Genomic DNA, 16,074 nt, shown 5'->3' on the forward strand with positions numbered 1-16,074 from the left:
AGTTCGATTAAATGTTTGATTAAATTTGAATACCTGAGTTACAGTCGGCACATTGTAGATACAGTTTTGATGGACAATAGTTGCTGGCATGAGTAAATTCTGCGGCCCAATTGTCCAACCAGTCTTCCAGCCGGTCACACTGAATGTCTTTCCAGCACTTCCTATTGTAAGTGTCCTCTCCCACATGCCAGGAAGAGTGGCTATTGTTTTGGGGAAGAAGAAAAAAAAAATAAATAAATATGGGATATTTCAAAATTGATAAGATATCTTAAACAGATTTCTTTTGTATTTATCAACAATAAGATTTTGTTAATGGAAAAACACCTACAACTTAAGTGAACACCTACAAAATGCCGACACCTCAAGAGAAGGCACAAAATTTTAAAAAATATTTAAATTATAGAGACTTCATGGAAACCTAATATATATATATATATATATATATATATATATATATATATTAGTGTTGGGATGATTAATCGCAATTGAAAAAAAAAAAAAAATCAGAACTTTTTAGGGGTATTGGAATTGGCATCAGAAAAAATTGTGCCTATTTTCCAATGCCAAAAACGATTCTTTCAATTTTCCTTTTTTATATGATTTTTTTCAAAACAAAATCTTCCACTATTGCTACTAATGATAAAAATAATAAATATTTTTTGATTTTAAACTACCTGTAAAACCAAAATCGATAGATCATCCCCCACAAGTGTATTTTTATGTTTGAGAAAACATCTGCACATGTGTTTTTTATGGTAATCAGAAACAAAAAATCTATAATTAAATCTTTAGATATTTATAAAGAATCGGAATCGATAATTGTATTGGAATCGTCCCATCACTCTCTCTCTCTCTATATATATATATATATATATATATATATATATATATATATATATATATATATATGAGGAGTGTTCTAAAAGTAGATCAGAGGGAATTGCAAATTGCATTGTTATGATGACTGAGCTCATGCATTAATAACTTGAAAGTTTTATCTCTCTGTTGCAGATATTAATGGTTTTAAACTCCAAAAAAGCAATCCCTGTCATGGATGTGCATCAGAAACAGATACATCATTGAATTTCTGGCAAAAGTGCATTAAGAATGGTGGTGACCAAGTAGAAAAATAAATTCTGGTCTATAAAAAGAAAACTCTCTAGAGCTTTTTTGTATTATCATCTCATCAGGAGAAATCGATAGTTTAAATGAAAATATTGACAAAATAAAGAGCACTGAGGTAAATTGAAGTGCCAGGACCGATTAAAACAAATAATTTAATTAAAGTCGTTTAAAAATGATTAAAATGGCACAGCATGAAAAAAAAAAAATAGTGTGGGTTTCAAAGTTCCCCACCCACGAAATTTAAAGCCTTTCAGCACTCCTGCTGGCACAAAGAAGATTTGCATATGACTCCAAAATTTATTTTAAATGATTTCTGAAATCTGCTCTATGTGGGACCTCAAACCACTATTTTATACTTACTGGCACAACATGAACTTTCAACCAAATGCTGGCCAATAGCAGAGTCTACAGTTGCAGAACAAAGGCAATGCAAAAATCCTGCCCTTCCTGTCTAATCATAGACGGAACGTGCTGGTTTATACAGGTCTGCAAATGCAAAATAGTATGCTTCATATAATCAGCATTACACAGGCATTTAAATTAACAACATTACTATAATAGATGTAAGGCGCACCATTCTTGCATAAAGAAAGACAGGTCTTGTAGTATACACCAAATTCAAGGAAACAATAATTCTAACAATCTACTTACTCAATTTTACACTATTATCCCCTATCCATTTTATAAATTCATATATATACTAGTGTTGGGACGATTAATTGGAATTGGAACTTTTTGAGATATCGAAATCAGTATAAGAATTGGAAAAATTTGTGCCTATTTTCCGATGCCAAAAAACGATCCCTTTATCTTTTTTTTTTTTATTTGATATTGTCCCATCAATAATATATATATATATATATATATATATATATATATATATATATATATATGTGTGTGTTCATCCGTATACATAACATGTACAAAAATGGTCAAGTTAAATTTGTATACATATGATAAAATGTAAAACATCTTTGCTGTGTTCATATAATAGTTCAATAATAAATGGAACTATTTATTTATATTTTCTTAGAAAAAAAGGCATGTTTTACTAGCCTGATGAGATCATTGTTAAAGTCAAAATCGAAACGTGTAGCTTCAGACATGTTTGTATGAATAAAAATATTAATATGAATAAAAAATAAACACAAAATAAAAATGCCAAACATGTCTATGGATATAAAAAAATATTAATAAATAATTATAATGCTCCTATGAATTAAGCACTTTTGAAATAATAATTCATAAAGTTCTCTCCCTTGAGAGATGGGAACTCTTAGTTTGGTTTGGTTTGGTTTGGTTTTACGGCATATCAACCTTCTTTTTTTTTTTTTTTATTGGTTATTTAATGCCGAATTCAGTTTTTTTTTTTTTTTTTTTTTTTGAATAGATATTTTAATTTAATCAGTGAGTCAAATCAGACTTTTTGTATCATTAGGTGATGTGCTTCCTTCCTTTTTTGGGGGTGGGGTGTAAAGTTGGATTGAATTAGAGTTATATACTTTTATATAGATTTACTTTTTTCAGAAATGTTAGTATTTTGTTGGAGTTTATTTTTTTAAATAGTTCTTTCATATTGTTGACATGGTAATAATTTTGCCGGATATGCGCGAGATCGCCACAATCCAAAAGAAAGTGTTTTACTGTAAAAGGTTCTTGGCATGCAAAACATTCTGGAGGGTCTTCTTTTTTTAGCAGGAAGGAGTGGGTTATGTGCATATGTCCTATGCGAATACGGGACAAAATCACTTCCTCTCTACGTGATCTTCTGGCATCTGGTAATCGTTCTTCTATTGTGGGCTTGATCTTGAAAAGTTTATTATTTGGACAGTTATTCCATCTTTCTTGCCATTTCTTCATAATCAGATTATTTATTTGTTGTTTGTAGTCAGAATGTGGAATTTTTATATTGCTATTAAGGAGTTTTAAAGCATTTTTGGCAGCTATGTCAGCTTTTTCATTGCCCTGAATTCCAGAATGACTGGGGATCCAGCAGAATTTGATACTTTTGTTTTGTGAGAGAGTGTGTATTTTTTGTAGCAGTTTGATGAGTAGTGGGTTATTTAAATTTTTATTCTTTAAGGATTCGAGTACCGATAGGGAGTCTGAAAAAATTATAAATTTGTTGTGGGTAAGGTCAGTGATGAGATCTAGTGCCATATCTAAGGCTGTGGCTTCGGCACTAAAAATTGAGGCATGGTCTGGTAGTCGCTTCTGTAAGGTAATGTTAGTGGATACGACTCCGCATCCGGTTTTGTTGCTGTCTTTGGACCCATCTGTGTATATGTGCTGATGGTTTGGGTATTTTTCCTGAATGATAAGGAGTTTTTCTTGATAGGTTAGTGGATGGGTTTGATTTTTTGGGAGGTTATTTAATTCAAGGATGATTTCAGGGTATTTTAGTAGCCAGGGTGGAAGGCTTAGTTGGTTGACATTATGGATATTGGTGATTGTGATACCTGCATCTTCTACTAGTGGTTTTATACGGAGCCCAAAAGGTTTTATAGCTTTTATTTTTTGGTAATATAGATTTTGGTAATTTGGATTGAAGGTACAGTTAGAGGTTGCATTTGTTGGCTGTGATTTTTCTCTATCATAGAACGAGTAATCTAGTGAGTTTGCAATGCAGTTGTAAGCAGGATTTTCTGGGCAAGAGAGAATTTTGGTCAGGTATTGTAAGGCTAGTTTGTCGCGTCGAATTGATAATGGGGGTTCATTGGCTTCTGCATAGAGGCTATCGATGGGGGAAGTTCGGAAGGCTCCCAGCGCAAGTCTGAGGCCCTGATGTTGAACGGTGTCCAATATCTTTATATACGACTTTCTGGTGGCACCGTAAATGAAGCTACCATAGTCTAGTTTCGATCGCACTAGTGACCTATATAACTTTAATAGGGTTTGTCTGTCCGCTCCCCAATCTGTGTGGGCAATGACTCGCATTAGCTGTAGGGTTTTATTACATTTATTTTTAAGATGTTTTATATGAGGGATGAATGTAAGTTTTTTGTCTAGTATTAATCCTAAGAATTTATGTTCATTTACAACAGGAATCGGAATATCATTTAGTTTTAAAAGAGGATCTGGGTGCAGTTTTCTTAGTTGACAAAAGTGCATACATTTTGTTTTGTTAATGGAAAATTTGAAGCCATTCTTATTTGTCCATTTTTTTATTTTGTCAATGCATTGTTGAAGTTGACGCTCAATTATATGGATATGTCTTGAGCTATATGCAATTAAAAAATCATCAACATATAGAGAGCAATCCACGCCTTGGTTTATGCATCCAACAATACTGTTAATTTTTAGGCTGAATAATGTTACCGACAAAATACTTCCCTGTGGAACTCCCGTTTCCTGTTCTTTGATGTCCGATAGGCATGTTCCCACACGGACATTGAATAGTCTATTATTTATGAAGTTGTTGATGAAGATGGGTAGTCTTCCTTTCACTCCAGCTTCTTTGAGATCTTTCATGATGCCATACCTCCATGTGGTATCGTACGCCTTTTCAAGATCAAAGAAAATAGCAGTCATATGCTTTTTTTGTATAAATGAATTTCTGATGAAAGTTTCTAAACGAATTAAATGGTCTGTTGTGCTACGATGTTTTCGGAAGCCACACTGAAAATTAGTTATTATTTTATTTGTTTCCAGAAACCAAATTAACCTGGTGTTGACCATTCTCTCCATGATTTTACACACACAGCTTGTTAGAGCTATGGGGCGATAATTGGAGGGGTCAGATGCATCCTTTCCTGGTTTTGGTATAGGAATGACTGTGGCTTGTTTCCATATGGCTGGAAGATTGCCATTGAGCCAGATGTCATTATAAATAGAAAGTAAATACTTTAATAGTTCATCTGGTAGTTGTTTTAGAAATTCATACGTTATTTTATCAGGTCCCTCAGCCGTGTTGTTGGCTTTTTTTAATGAATCCTTTAGTTCATGGATGGTAAAAGGTTTGTTGTATTCTTCCTCATTATTACTTTTAAAGTTCAGTTTGGTTTTTTCTGATTCCTGTTTAAAGATCTGGAATTTTTTATCGTAATTTTTAGAAGATGAATTATTTGCAATAGTATCTGCAAGCAGGTTTGCCATGTCCTCTTTTTTAGTTATTTTACTATTGTTTACACAGAGGTGGTTGAGAGGGGAACTGGTGTTTTTTCCTGATATTTTCTGAATCATATTCCATACAGTTTTGTCTTTGGTGGTGTTATTGATTTTAGACACAAAATTCTTCCATGATTCCCTTTTGGCTTCGTTTATTGTTCGGCGTGCTTTAGCCCTGCATATTTTAAAGTTGTTTAAATTCTGAGTAGTTGGTTGATTGTTGAATTTTCTTAATGCAGCACATCGTAGCCTGATAGCCTTTTTACAGTCATTATTAAACCAGGGACGATTATTCTTGGTTGATGATTTTGTTTTAGGAATACATTCTTCTGCTATTGAGATAATGGTATCTGTAAAGTGAGTGATTGGGTCTTTCTCACGTTTTTCAGGTAGGAGTTTGTGTTTGCATAGTAATTTGAATTCATTCCAGTTAGCTTTTTTAAGGTTCCAACGAGGAATTTTTGAGATTATTTCAGGACCAAAATGTTCTAAAGTTATTGGGAAGTGGTCACTTCCACAGGTATCTATATGCACTGTCCAATTGTAATCTATAAAGATACTAGAATCACTTATAGAGAGGTCAATTGCTGAGGACGAATTTGTAGCGGAGTGAATAAACGTTGGTTTTTTGTTGTTATATATGCATAGATTGTTGTTGTTGATAATATTTTCTATAATGATTCCTTTTCTGTCTGTGTTTGAGCATCCCCAACTAACATTATGACTATTAAAATCGCCTAATAATAAGAAGGGGCGAGGGAGTTGGTTGATGAGTTTTTCTATTTCGGTTTCATCTATGGGGTCGTTTGGAGGCAGATAAATGGAGCAAATTGTGACCGTTCTATGTAGGGTGGCTGTGACAGCAATTGCCTGTAAGTTAGTTTGTAGATTTATTTGGCTTTGTGCCGTGTTTTTGTTAATGAGAATGGATGTTCCTCCTGAAGCTCTATTTGGGTTATTTGTTGTATAGTTGTATTCAGTAAAACTTTGAAGATTGATATTTTCAGATGGTTTTAAAAAGGTTTCTTGTAGGCATATTATTGTGGGACATAGATCGGATATCAGTAGAAGTAATTCATTCCGATTGGCTTTTATACCTCTGCAATTCCATTGGATTATTTTGTTGGCCATAGTTTAGATTTTATGTATTTGATTTTCTGTAGTGGTTTTTATCCTACATCAATTTCCATCGCTTTGGAAGTGGATGGTCTGTTTCTTGTTTCTGGTGAGAGGCTTTTTTTGGGTTTTGGTCTGGGACTTTTAGATTTACTTTGTCTTGACTGTCTTTCTTGGCTATCAGTTTCAACTAGTTCAAATTTATTTTCATTTTCAATTAATACTAATTCTGTTTTTTGTTTGTCATTTTGTTTTTGGGGGGTAGTTTTTTTGTTGTTCTGTTCTATTTCCATTTTTCCTGTTGTTGTGTGTTTATTTTTAACATCTGTTTTTGTCCTTGTTAGTGACTTGGATCTTTCACGTTTTGATAATTGAGGAGGTTTCATTTCTTTAGAGATTGATTCCTCAATATTGATGGAAGTTTTTCTGATTTCCTTTTTTTCGTTTTCTTTTATACTGGGTTGTTCGTTTCTGACTTTTATTTGGCTGTTAAAATTTATTTTCAGTTCTGATAAAAAGGATTTTAATTCTTCAAGTATGTTCTTTAGTTCTTTTGCTAGGTTTGCAATTTCTGGAGCAAGGTTTAGTTCATTGTAGTTGTACATTTTGTTTGCTTGTTGGGTTATTGTGGCATATGAGTTTTTGGTGCGATTTGTGACTTCTTTGCGGGCTTCTTGGAAGGTTATGTTTTTTTGATATTTGATTGTTATTATTTCCTTCTCTTGCTTATATATTTTGCACTGTTTTGAGTGAGAGTGGTGCTCTTCTTGACAGTTTGTGCATTTGGTTTTATTTGGACAGTCTTCTTCATCGTGGTCTGGGTTTTTTTCACTGCAGTTTCCACATGTGAAGAATCTTAGACATTGGTCTTTATTATGTCCAAACTTTTGGCAGTTGTAGCATTGTAAAGGTTTTGGAATGTATTGTTCTATTTTCATTCTTTCATAACCTATATTGATGGTCTCTGGTATTTGAGGATAATTGAATGTTAGTATATAAGTGTTTGTACATATTACCTCTCCTTTTTTTTTAAATGTGATTCTTTTTACATCTGTGACCCCTTGGTTTTTTAGTTCTGTTTTGATTTCTTCTGTTGTGCAGACGGAGATTTCCTGGTTTTTTATGACTCCTTTGGAGTAGTTTAGTGTTTGGTGTGGATAAGCTTTGATGTTTGTTTCATGCAATTTTTGTAGTTGAAGTAGAGTTTTGGCCTGTTTTTTATTTTGTACTTCTACCAATATGGTACCATTCCTTAATTTTTTGACATTTTTGGGTGTTATTTTGCTTGATATTACCTTTTGGATAGTGAAGGGTGACATTTTAGTTAACGGTATATTAGACGTTGCTTCTAGCACGATGAATCTTGGAAAGTTTGTATCTTCATTGTCGCTGTCAGAGTCAATTTCTGTGTGTGGTCTCTTGGATTTTTTGGTATTCATAATAATTTTTGAAAAATTCATCAGCCATGCTCCCCACCCTCCTCGGAGCCCCTTATGGGGAAGAACTATGAGGGGGTAAATCCCATTCGCCTCGGTTCTCCAGGGCTACATAGCTGGTATACTCAAACATGGGGAGGTTTCCAAGCATTCACAATATATGGTTATGCCCACCCAAGTATGGGATTTCCCTGTATTTTTATTATTCCTGATGGTTACCTTTTTCCCAGCTTGATTGACCCTTCAGCCATCGCTTATTAACTCAGTTTATTGTTTATGTTGAGTGTTAGTGTGTTTTTGTTTGGATTGTCTGAATTAGTGCTTGTCATGACCAACCGATTGATTGGATCGGGCCTATCCAACCTCCCGTCTAGCCTAGTAAGGGCCAAAGTGGTGTGTTGTAGTATCATGTTATTATTTCCTAGGCATGTTCCACTCAACCACCAGGATCCCGTTCTTAATGCATTACGGGTTGCCACCAACGGTCAACTGGTGGTCCCATTGAAGGATTTTTACCCTCTGCAGGGGGGCAGTTGGTATGTTCTATCGCCCTACCAACTAGGCAAAAAAAAAAAAAAAAAAAAAAAAAAAGGTGAGGAGGTGAAGGAAAAAGAAAACGAGGGAGGGGAGGGGGAGGAGAGTGTTGTTTTTGTTTTTGTTTTCGCAGAACATGACTAAGTTTTGCAAAAGGGAATAAAAAACAAAGACATCTATGTAGGTGCGTTTCATCTCAGGAAGTCAGTAGACAGCCTGATCTGGTAGCACCAGGGGAACTCTTAAAAATCACAGTACTTGTGCTTACATCGAAAGTATAGAAGGCATATTTCTCTCGTTTTAAAATGTAATCGCTGCATTGATTGAAGGTTACAAAACCAGTGTTCATAATACTTGGATCTGTGGTTTGAATCATCCGACCGGTAGGTGATATAGTTACATAATTCCATACTAAGGAGTGTAAAAAAAATTATAAACATGTGCCTATGAATATTGATCTGTTCTGCATTTTATCAGCTTTCACACAAATATGATTTCTTATAATTTCTACTTTTCAATTCATGTGCTAACTTACAAAATTTATAAACTGCCTATGAATATCATTTTGCTGAACTTCTTTTTTCTGATGATATTAGCGATTCTCTGAAACTCCATAGAATAAGGAAAAATGTTAAAATTTTATTTGTATTCTTTGTTGAAAAACAAATTTGTTGTAAATTTTAATTTACTGAATTTAATTTCCTATTTTCTTATATTATTGCTCTATCTTGAATATTGAGCTTTTTCATCTGGTTGGGATTGTCATAAATATTAATACTAATATTTCTATTTGCTTCAGTTTTACAAATCTATTTAATTTGTAAACGGAAATTATAAATTTTCTTCTTGAATTTATTTATATATATATATATATATATATATATATATATATATATATATATATAACTCCTATAAATGTGTTGTTTTTTGTTGTGTGTATTAATATTCATATAAAAACCCTTTTTTCTATTTATTTAAAAAGAAAATACAACTGTTATATATGGGGCATGGAATTGCATTCATTTGCAAAAGATGTAGCTAATTTTCATATTCTTTTAAACATTCATTTTAATTAATTCACTATTAGTTTTTTTTGTTTTCTCATAGGATGATTATCTTTAGTTAACCATTACATGTAATAATATTCATGCAGATATTCTATATGATTTATAATTGTGTAATATTTGTGTAAAAAGATTATAGCAAATAACAAACCTCTTTCTATATATATTTATTTATGTGTAGATATATTTGTTTAAAAACTTTTGCCTACCAAACTCTTGTCAGTTTTTGGTCTATTGACGTGAAACTTAATATATAGGTTATTCGGACCCATGCAAAACTTTATATTTGGGTTTTAGCTGGGGAAAATCAGTGGAAAAGTGTGAAAATTAAAGAAATGGAATTTGCCAAGTGAATGTCAAACGACGGCATTATGAATATGCATAATAGCTATTGGTTCATGTTTTAATTTTTAGCCTTGCAGCAAATATGTTTTCATAGCTCAAGCATTAACATCAAAGGAAAAAGTAAATCATAAACTAAAGGTTTTGGTTTCAATTCTCGGTGGTGGCACATGAGTCATTTTTTTTAAAAACTTTAAATCATTATTATATATTGGATCCAATATATTATAATAAATACGAAATCTGCATTAATCAAAATATCATATTAAAGTGTATTTTATGACTGGGCAATGTTAGACATTCCAAAAGTAATACATCCTATTTTTTATTCCATCTGAATGGATGAGAGAGAATTGCAAATTGCATTATTCTAATGACTGAACTTATGCATTCATGAAATGAAAGTTTCATTTCTGTTGCAGATATTAACAGTGTGAGAATCTAAGAAAGCAACTTTTGTCATCAATGTACATCAGAAGCAGAGTTGCGTCATCGACTTTCTGGCAAAAGTGCATTGATAATGATGGTGACTATGTAGAAAAATAAATTCTGGAGCACAAAAGGTCGCTCATTCTAATGGTATCACTCCTGCCTTCATAGCTCTTCAACTTTTTTAATTAAAAATATAGGAGGTTTTACTTATGGAACGACTCTCGTAAATAAATAAAATAATAAAATGTACTTTAAATATATGAAGATAAAAATACACAAATCAAAAGAAAGGGTTTTGACAAAAATAAATAATACTCACCAATTTTGAGATGTTTTTTCTTGTCATAAATGAGCCATTCATAGACTTCATCTGAGATGACAACAACGTCATGTTTTATGCAGAGGTCAGCAATCATTTCCATTTCAGATTGGGAATAAACCTGGCAAATTATCAAATGTTATATACATATAGATATACACACACAAACATTTTTTTAATTATTAAAGAATAATTAAAAAACAAATTATATAAGAAAATAATATGAGCATGGAGTTATATTTCTGGATTTTGCAGATTGATAATTTAGATTACTGTTCTTATTTTGAGTGTTATTAGCACGTTTCAGCCGATATAGCCACCAAACAAATGCATCTCATCAAACTCTGGAATCTTTCTGTCAAACTTCTTCAAAATTCTGTACAGATTCCAAAATTCTGTTGCAGAGTTCACCAAAAAGATTCCTTATAATTAACATAACATCTGTCCATGTATTATCAACTTCCTCTTTTCATGGTCCGGCATTCTGAATGGAATGAAAATAGCAATTACCCCAATCAAAAAGGATCTCTTTTCTGATTAAGGATAGAATAAACACTATACTTTGATCTAAGCTTTAAAATCCAGAAAGTGTATTAAAAAAAAGAAAAAGAAAATAAAAGCAGTTTTTAAATGTTTAAATCATTCATTTTGTTGCTGAGGATTAATAGATGCATGTGTAATTGTGAGGCAAGGGTTGTACAATCTCCAACCACACCTCTCCTGAATCGGCACTGCTTGGGTCCAGTGGCAAGAAGAGGCCCAAGTCTTCCCAAAAAGGTGACAAAAATAAAAATTGCCTGAGTGTAAAAAGATCTTTCTTTCTTCAACTGAAGAGAGAACAGATACTACACTTTCATCCCAGTATGAAGGTCAGAAGAAAAGGAGTCCTATTATATGCAAGAAAATATGGTCAATTCGAAATAATAATAAAAAAAAAAAATGAAATTACCTTTCCTAAAGGATTATTTGGCGTGTTAAATATCAATAACTTTGTCTTTTCGTTAAACTTTGCAGCAAACTCTTTTTCATCCAATTTCCAATCAGCACTCGACAGTTTACCATCAGTCGTTTCAGACGGCTTGAAATAGAAAAAAATTTTTAAAAATTAATTATCACTGTTGCGTTGTTATCTCTAATAAGGGATTAGAAGAGATGACGCATATTACATATTTGTTGTATCATAAAGGGGATCGTGTGTGATCGTCTAGCTGTTCTTTCTATTAAATATGTTCATATGCTTTTAAGTGTGAATGTCATGAATTTTCGGACATACCTTCTGCGTCGTCAATCTTCCACCTGGAATTCATCTGGAAACATCTCGTCTGGGAGGGAGACTGGTACCTGTTTTTGGGGACGAAGATTCATTTCACTCCAAGACAAGGAATTAGTTCTATAGTTTTTTATTCACCTTCCAGATCGATCGCAGAAGAATGGAAAGTGAATCCGGCCTGTGTGGCTTTTTCATCTAAGTCTTATTTCTACACACGTCAGCGTCACCCCTCCCCCCCAATGAAGGGGAGGAGACAACTGTGAAGCCATCCGTCGCATTTTACGCCCAAACCAAATCTCCACAATTCAGCTAACCTGATCACGTGACTCACACGCAATCCAATCAGCTGATCTTGACTTCCGGTCAACGTGTCTACACTATATGATTTACACACCTCCCTCTCTCTTGATCCATTCTCCAACAATCACCATGAAAACAGCAGTTTTTAATCAATATGCACAACTATTGGAAATTTTTCACCATATTACTGTTGTTAATTTTTACTACCTTACATTTTGTCTCCTAATATAGTCAGAAGATACAGAGATTTTGAAAAACTCAGTGTCTTATATATAGCGTTTAAATTTCATGTCCCTATGTGTCACTTAAAGGTGAGCATGATGTAGATATTTGGCACATAGAGTTTCAGGTACCACTTCTATTGTCTTCCTCCAAAAATTTTATGCGGAGGATTTAAATTTCATAAAAACAAGATATATTTGAAGCTTGAAAGGCAATTATGTCCTTATAGCCCCCTTAGAGATTTACAAACACTTCCATTGTTTCCACCAGTAAAGTTTATGTAATACACTATTAAATTTTAAATAGATTCTCTAACCTTTCTTTCTATAGAGAACATACAAGCATTACACACAAATACATTAAGTTTACACACACACGGAAAGGTTACCGTGTTCTATGACAAAGACCTACAAGCGGGCAGATACATACAAGACAAGGCCATTAAGCCAGACATTGTAATATGGAACAAGCCTGAAAGAACTGCTCTCATTATTGATGTCACTGTCCAAATGACTATGGCCTTAATAGAGCTGAACGAGAAAAGATATCAGGACATCAAGAATGATTTAAAGATAACATGGTCTCTGAAAGAGAGACATTATACCAATTGTGATTGGAGCAACTGGCCTAGTGAAAAAGAATCTTAAGTACCTGGAAACAATCCCTGGGAGACCAAGCTGTAATTAAATACAGATTGCAACCATAAAGGGAACAACATTTATTCTAAAAAGAGCTCTCAGATATAAATCCAAATCATAATGAAATCAAGTGTTAGTTCTGGGAGGAGTTAGCTCCCTTGATCTTTTAAAAAATTATTACGTAAAATAAATATGTATATACACTGATGTCGCATCCATATTTTGTTACCTAACACATTCCTTCCTTTTCTGATGAGAAGCATTATGCTTCGAAATGCGTCGTATAAAGAGCTTTCATAACCTCTACACACTGTATTGTATTACCTTGTTTCAAATGGATCAATTAATCTATATGTATCAGTATATATTTTTCTATTATTAATATTTTCTCTTGTATATAAGCTCCACCTGCATGTCAAGCCTTTTTATTATATCAAAAAATCTCCATTTAAAGAATCCTAGAATCCTTTAGATACATGCATATATATATATATATATATATATATATATATATAGGTTTGTAAAAATGTATGCTTTTTCACATTTTTTACTCTTTGTGTACACCAATCTTTTTTAGATCAAAAGCTTGATTTTTTTTTTAAGATATAACAGAGTATATATAAATTAATAACAATTTTGCTAGATTCCAAAGTTCAAGATTTTATTCATATTACCAATCATTTCTTTCAAAACAAAAATTCTGGTACAGTTACAGATCTGTTTCATTTATGGTGGAGGGACAACTGATATTTGTATATCGATACTGGATATTTTCTCCATAGACTTATCAGAAAAAGCAGAAAGTTCTCAAAGAGAAAAATGCATAATGATGTAATGGATAAAACCCAAAAAGAACCGAAAAAATTCACATTGAATTGATTTCCAGTTGTGAGGATTTTTTTTTTTTTTTTTAAATCGCTATCTACTGTCGGCTGCCATCTTGTCTTATGAAGAAAAGCTACCAAAATTACTATTATCGTACCGAATCAAATTTTATAAGATTAATTTTGATTACAGTTTACAAAATAAAGACTTTTTCAATAAAATACCTTATTCAATTTCTAAATATTAATTATTATATAAGGTATGTAAATTAGAGTTAAAATACAGGGATGCATTTTCAAGTTATACAAGTACAAAACTAATTGGTTTGAATGAACATTTACATATACATATATAAATAAATTAATTATTTTTTTACTATAATAATTAAATACCTACAGACACTAGTGTTTAATCCTTTTGGGAATCTTCAGTGCAGGGTGTCATGATTAACACCAGTCAAACGATTCGAACCCTGCAACACGAGACATCTCTGGCTTCATTAGCGAAGACCGTATCAATTCGGCTACCATTAAACACATGAAATAATGTTGAATTTAAACATTTTAATTTTAAATGTTCATTTACGTCAGTCAGACAGTGATCTAATCGTTATACGATGATCTATGCATTAGAGCTAAATTGACCGACTTTAATTCAACTGAAAGTGCTCAACGATAAGAAACGAATTTCTTAAAGGGCTGTCATAATTATATTTTTACTATAATAATTAAATACCTACAGACACTAGTGTTTCATCCTTTCGGGAATCTTTAGTGCAGGGTGTCACGATTAACCAGTCGAACGATTCGAACCCTGTAACACGAGACATCTCTGGCTCGATTAGCGAAGACCGTATTAATTCGGCTACCATATGTGCATATATATATAAAAACCACTGGTATGCCTTTGAAATATGTATATATAGTTTTGAAATAAATATTTGTACCTTCAGCTCCTACATCCGCGATTGAGCATTTTATTTGATTTTTTCATCACCTCTTGACACGAGATATATATATATATATATATTTACACACATACACGTATACTAGCAGGCTGCCCTGCATTGCCTGGTCGTAAATAACGCTAAAATATGATATTTTAATTTACATAAATTTTGCATTTTTGGGAACTGTACACACAATTATTCGTGAGGAACTGAAGATGTGAAGATTTGCCTGAAGTTTGTTCTAAGGGTGCTGTCCACAATTCCATCCTTGTCACAGACTATTGGACCAAGATGGGCATCAAGACAGTTCCTCACCCACCCTATAGCCCAGACCTTACTCCTTATGACTTTTGGTTATTCCCTAAGCTCAAGGGGAACTTTAGAGGCTGCCATTATGAGACAATCTAGGAGATCAAAGAGGCTGTGATGAGGGTTATTATTATATACATAACTTAGGTACCATCAACTAGAATCAAAACCAAAACATTTAGCTCTTCAGCAGTGTTCACTATCATATGACCTAAGGACAGATGGATATCAAAATTTTAAAATTAACACAGTTTAACGTATATTGAATATATATTTGTGCATGCATAGAGGAGTGCTTCATATCGAGTTACACCTGCCAATTTGACTCCCTAGCAGCTACTTTTACTGGATAAACACACAATCGAATTTTATTCCACAGGCTCAAATCCCTATATATCAAATTTCAAGTTTGTAACCCCAAAAATGACAGTAGTTTGGTAGAGACCATTCCGCACATGGACAAGATCATTTTATATATTTGGTTATTCTATGAAGTTTTCAAATATGTTCACTCACTTTTAAATATGTTCAATAAGAAAATAACACTAAATTTTTTAACACTTGAATTTTCATTTTAATAATTAAAAGAAAAAAGAAAAGAAATAAATTTTAGCTAATGATTTAAATTTATCGATACAAGTTATAAATGTAAAGTAAAATGTAAGAAATGGTTCGACTTACTGTTCGCAAAGGAATAAAAATAGGGATTCCGCCAGCTGATTTTACCATTGGTTCATAACAGTCAAAATAAGGTTCTATGATAATTACCTGGAAAAATGAAATTTACTCATAAAAAAGTGTCCAATGGTGAGTTAATTGCAAATTACAATGGAAGTTTGTTTTCAAATAACTTAATCCCAATACAAAGCAATATTTTGTTTTGTCTAGAGTTGGCGCTATAAAGAAAATGTTTTTCAAGAGAAATCTTTAAAAATCATTATGATGTACGTACCTGTCACACACAAAGATTTCATATTTCAAAAATTATGTAAGTCGATCAAGTAGTTTTTTTTATTTAAGAAAATCAAATTTTATGACACATTTTATCGAAGGATTAGATGCGCCACCATCTTAATTTCAAAGTTG

At 32.6% G+C, this 16,074-nt stretch overlaps 1 protein-coding gene across 6 annotated transcripts in view; it reads right to left on the reverse strand.

Annotated features, from left to right (window-relative positions):
• Positions 1 to 16,074, reverse strand: part of LOC145286217 (kynurenine aminotransferase-like) — a 96,964-nt gene that overhangs the window by 11,598 nt on the left and 69,292 nt on the right. For all 6 annotated transcript variants that reach the window (XM_080135020.1, XM_080135021.1, XM_080135023.1 and 3 more), the window contains exons 6-9: positions 15,670 to 15,756; positions 11,425 to 11,553; positions 10,476 to 10,596; positions 34 to 200 (exon numbers count right to left, since the gene is read on the reverse strand). In XM_080135020.1, coding sequence (XP_079991146.1) covers positions 34 to 200; positions 10,476 to 10,596; positions 11,425 to 11,553; positions 15,670 to 15,756 — 504 coding nt within the window. The remainder of the gene's footprint in view (positions 1 to 33; positions 201 to 10,475; positions 10,597 to 11,424; positions 11,554 to 15,669; positions 15,757 to 16,074) is intronic.

The sequence above is a fragment of the Euprymna scolopes genome, chromosome 10 (genome assembly GCF_053919585.1).
Source record: "Euprymna scolopes isolate OS-2025 chromosome 10, ASM5391958v1, whole genome shotgun sequence".
Taxonomy (NCBI): Eukaryota; Metazoa; Mollusca; class Cephalopoda; order Sepiida; family Sepiolidae; genus Euprymna; species Euprymna scolopes.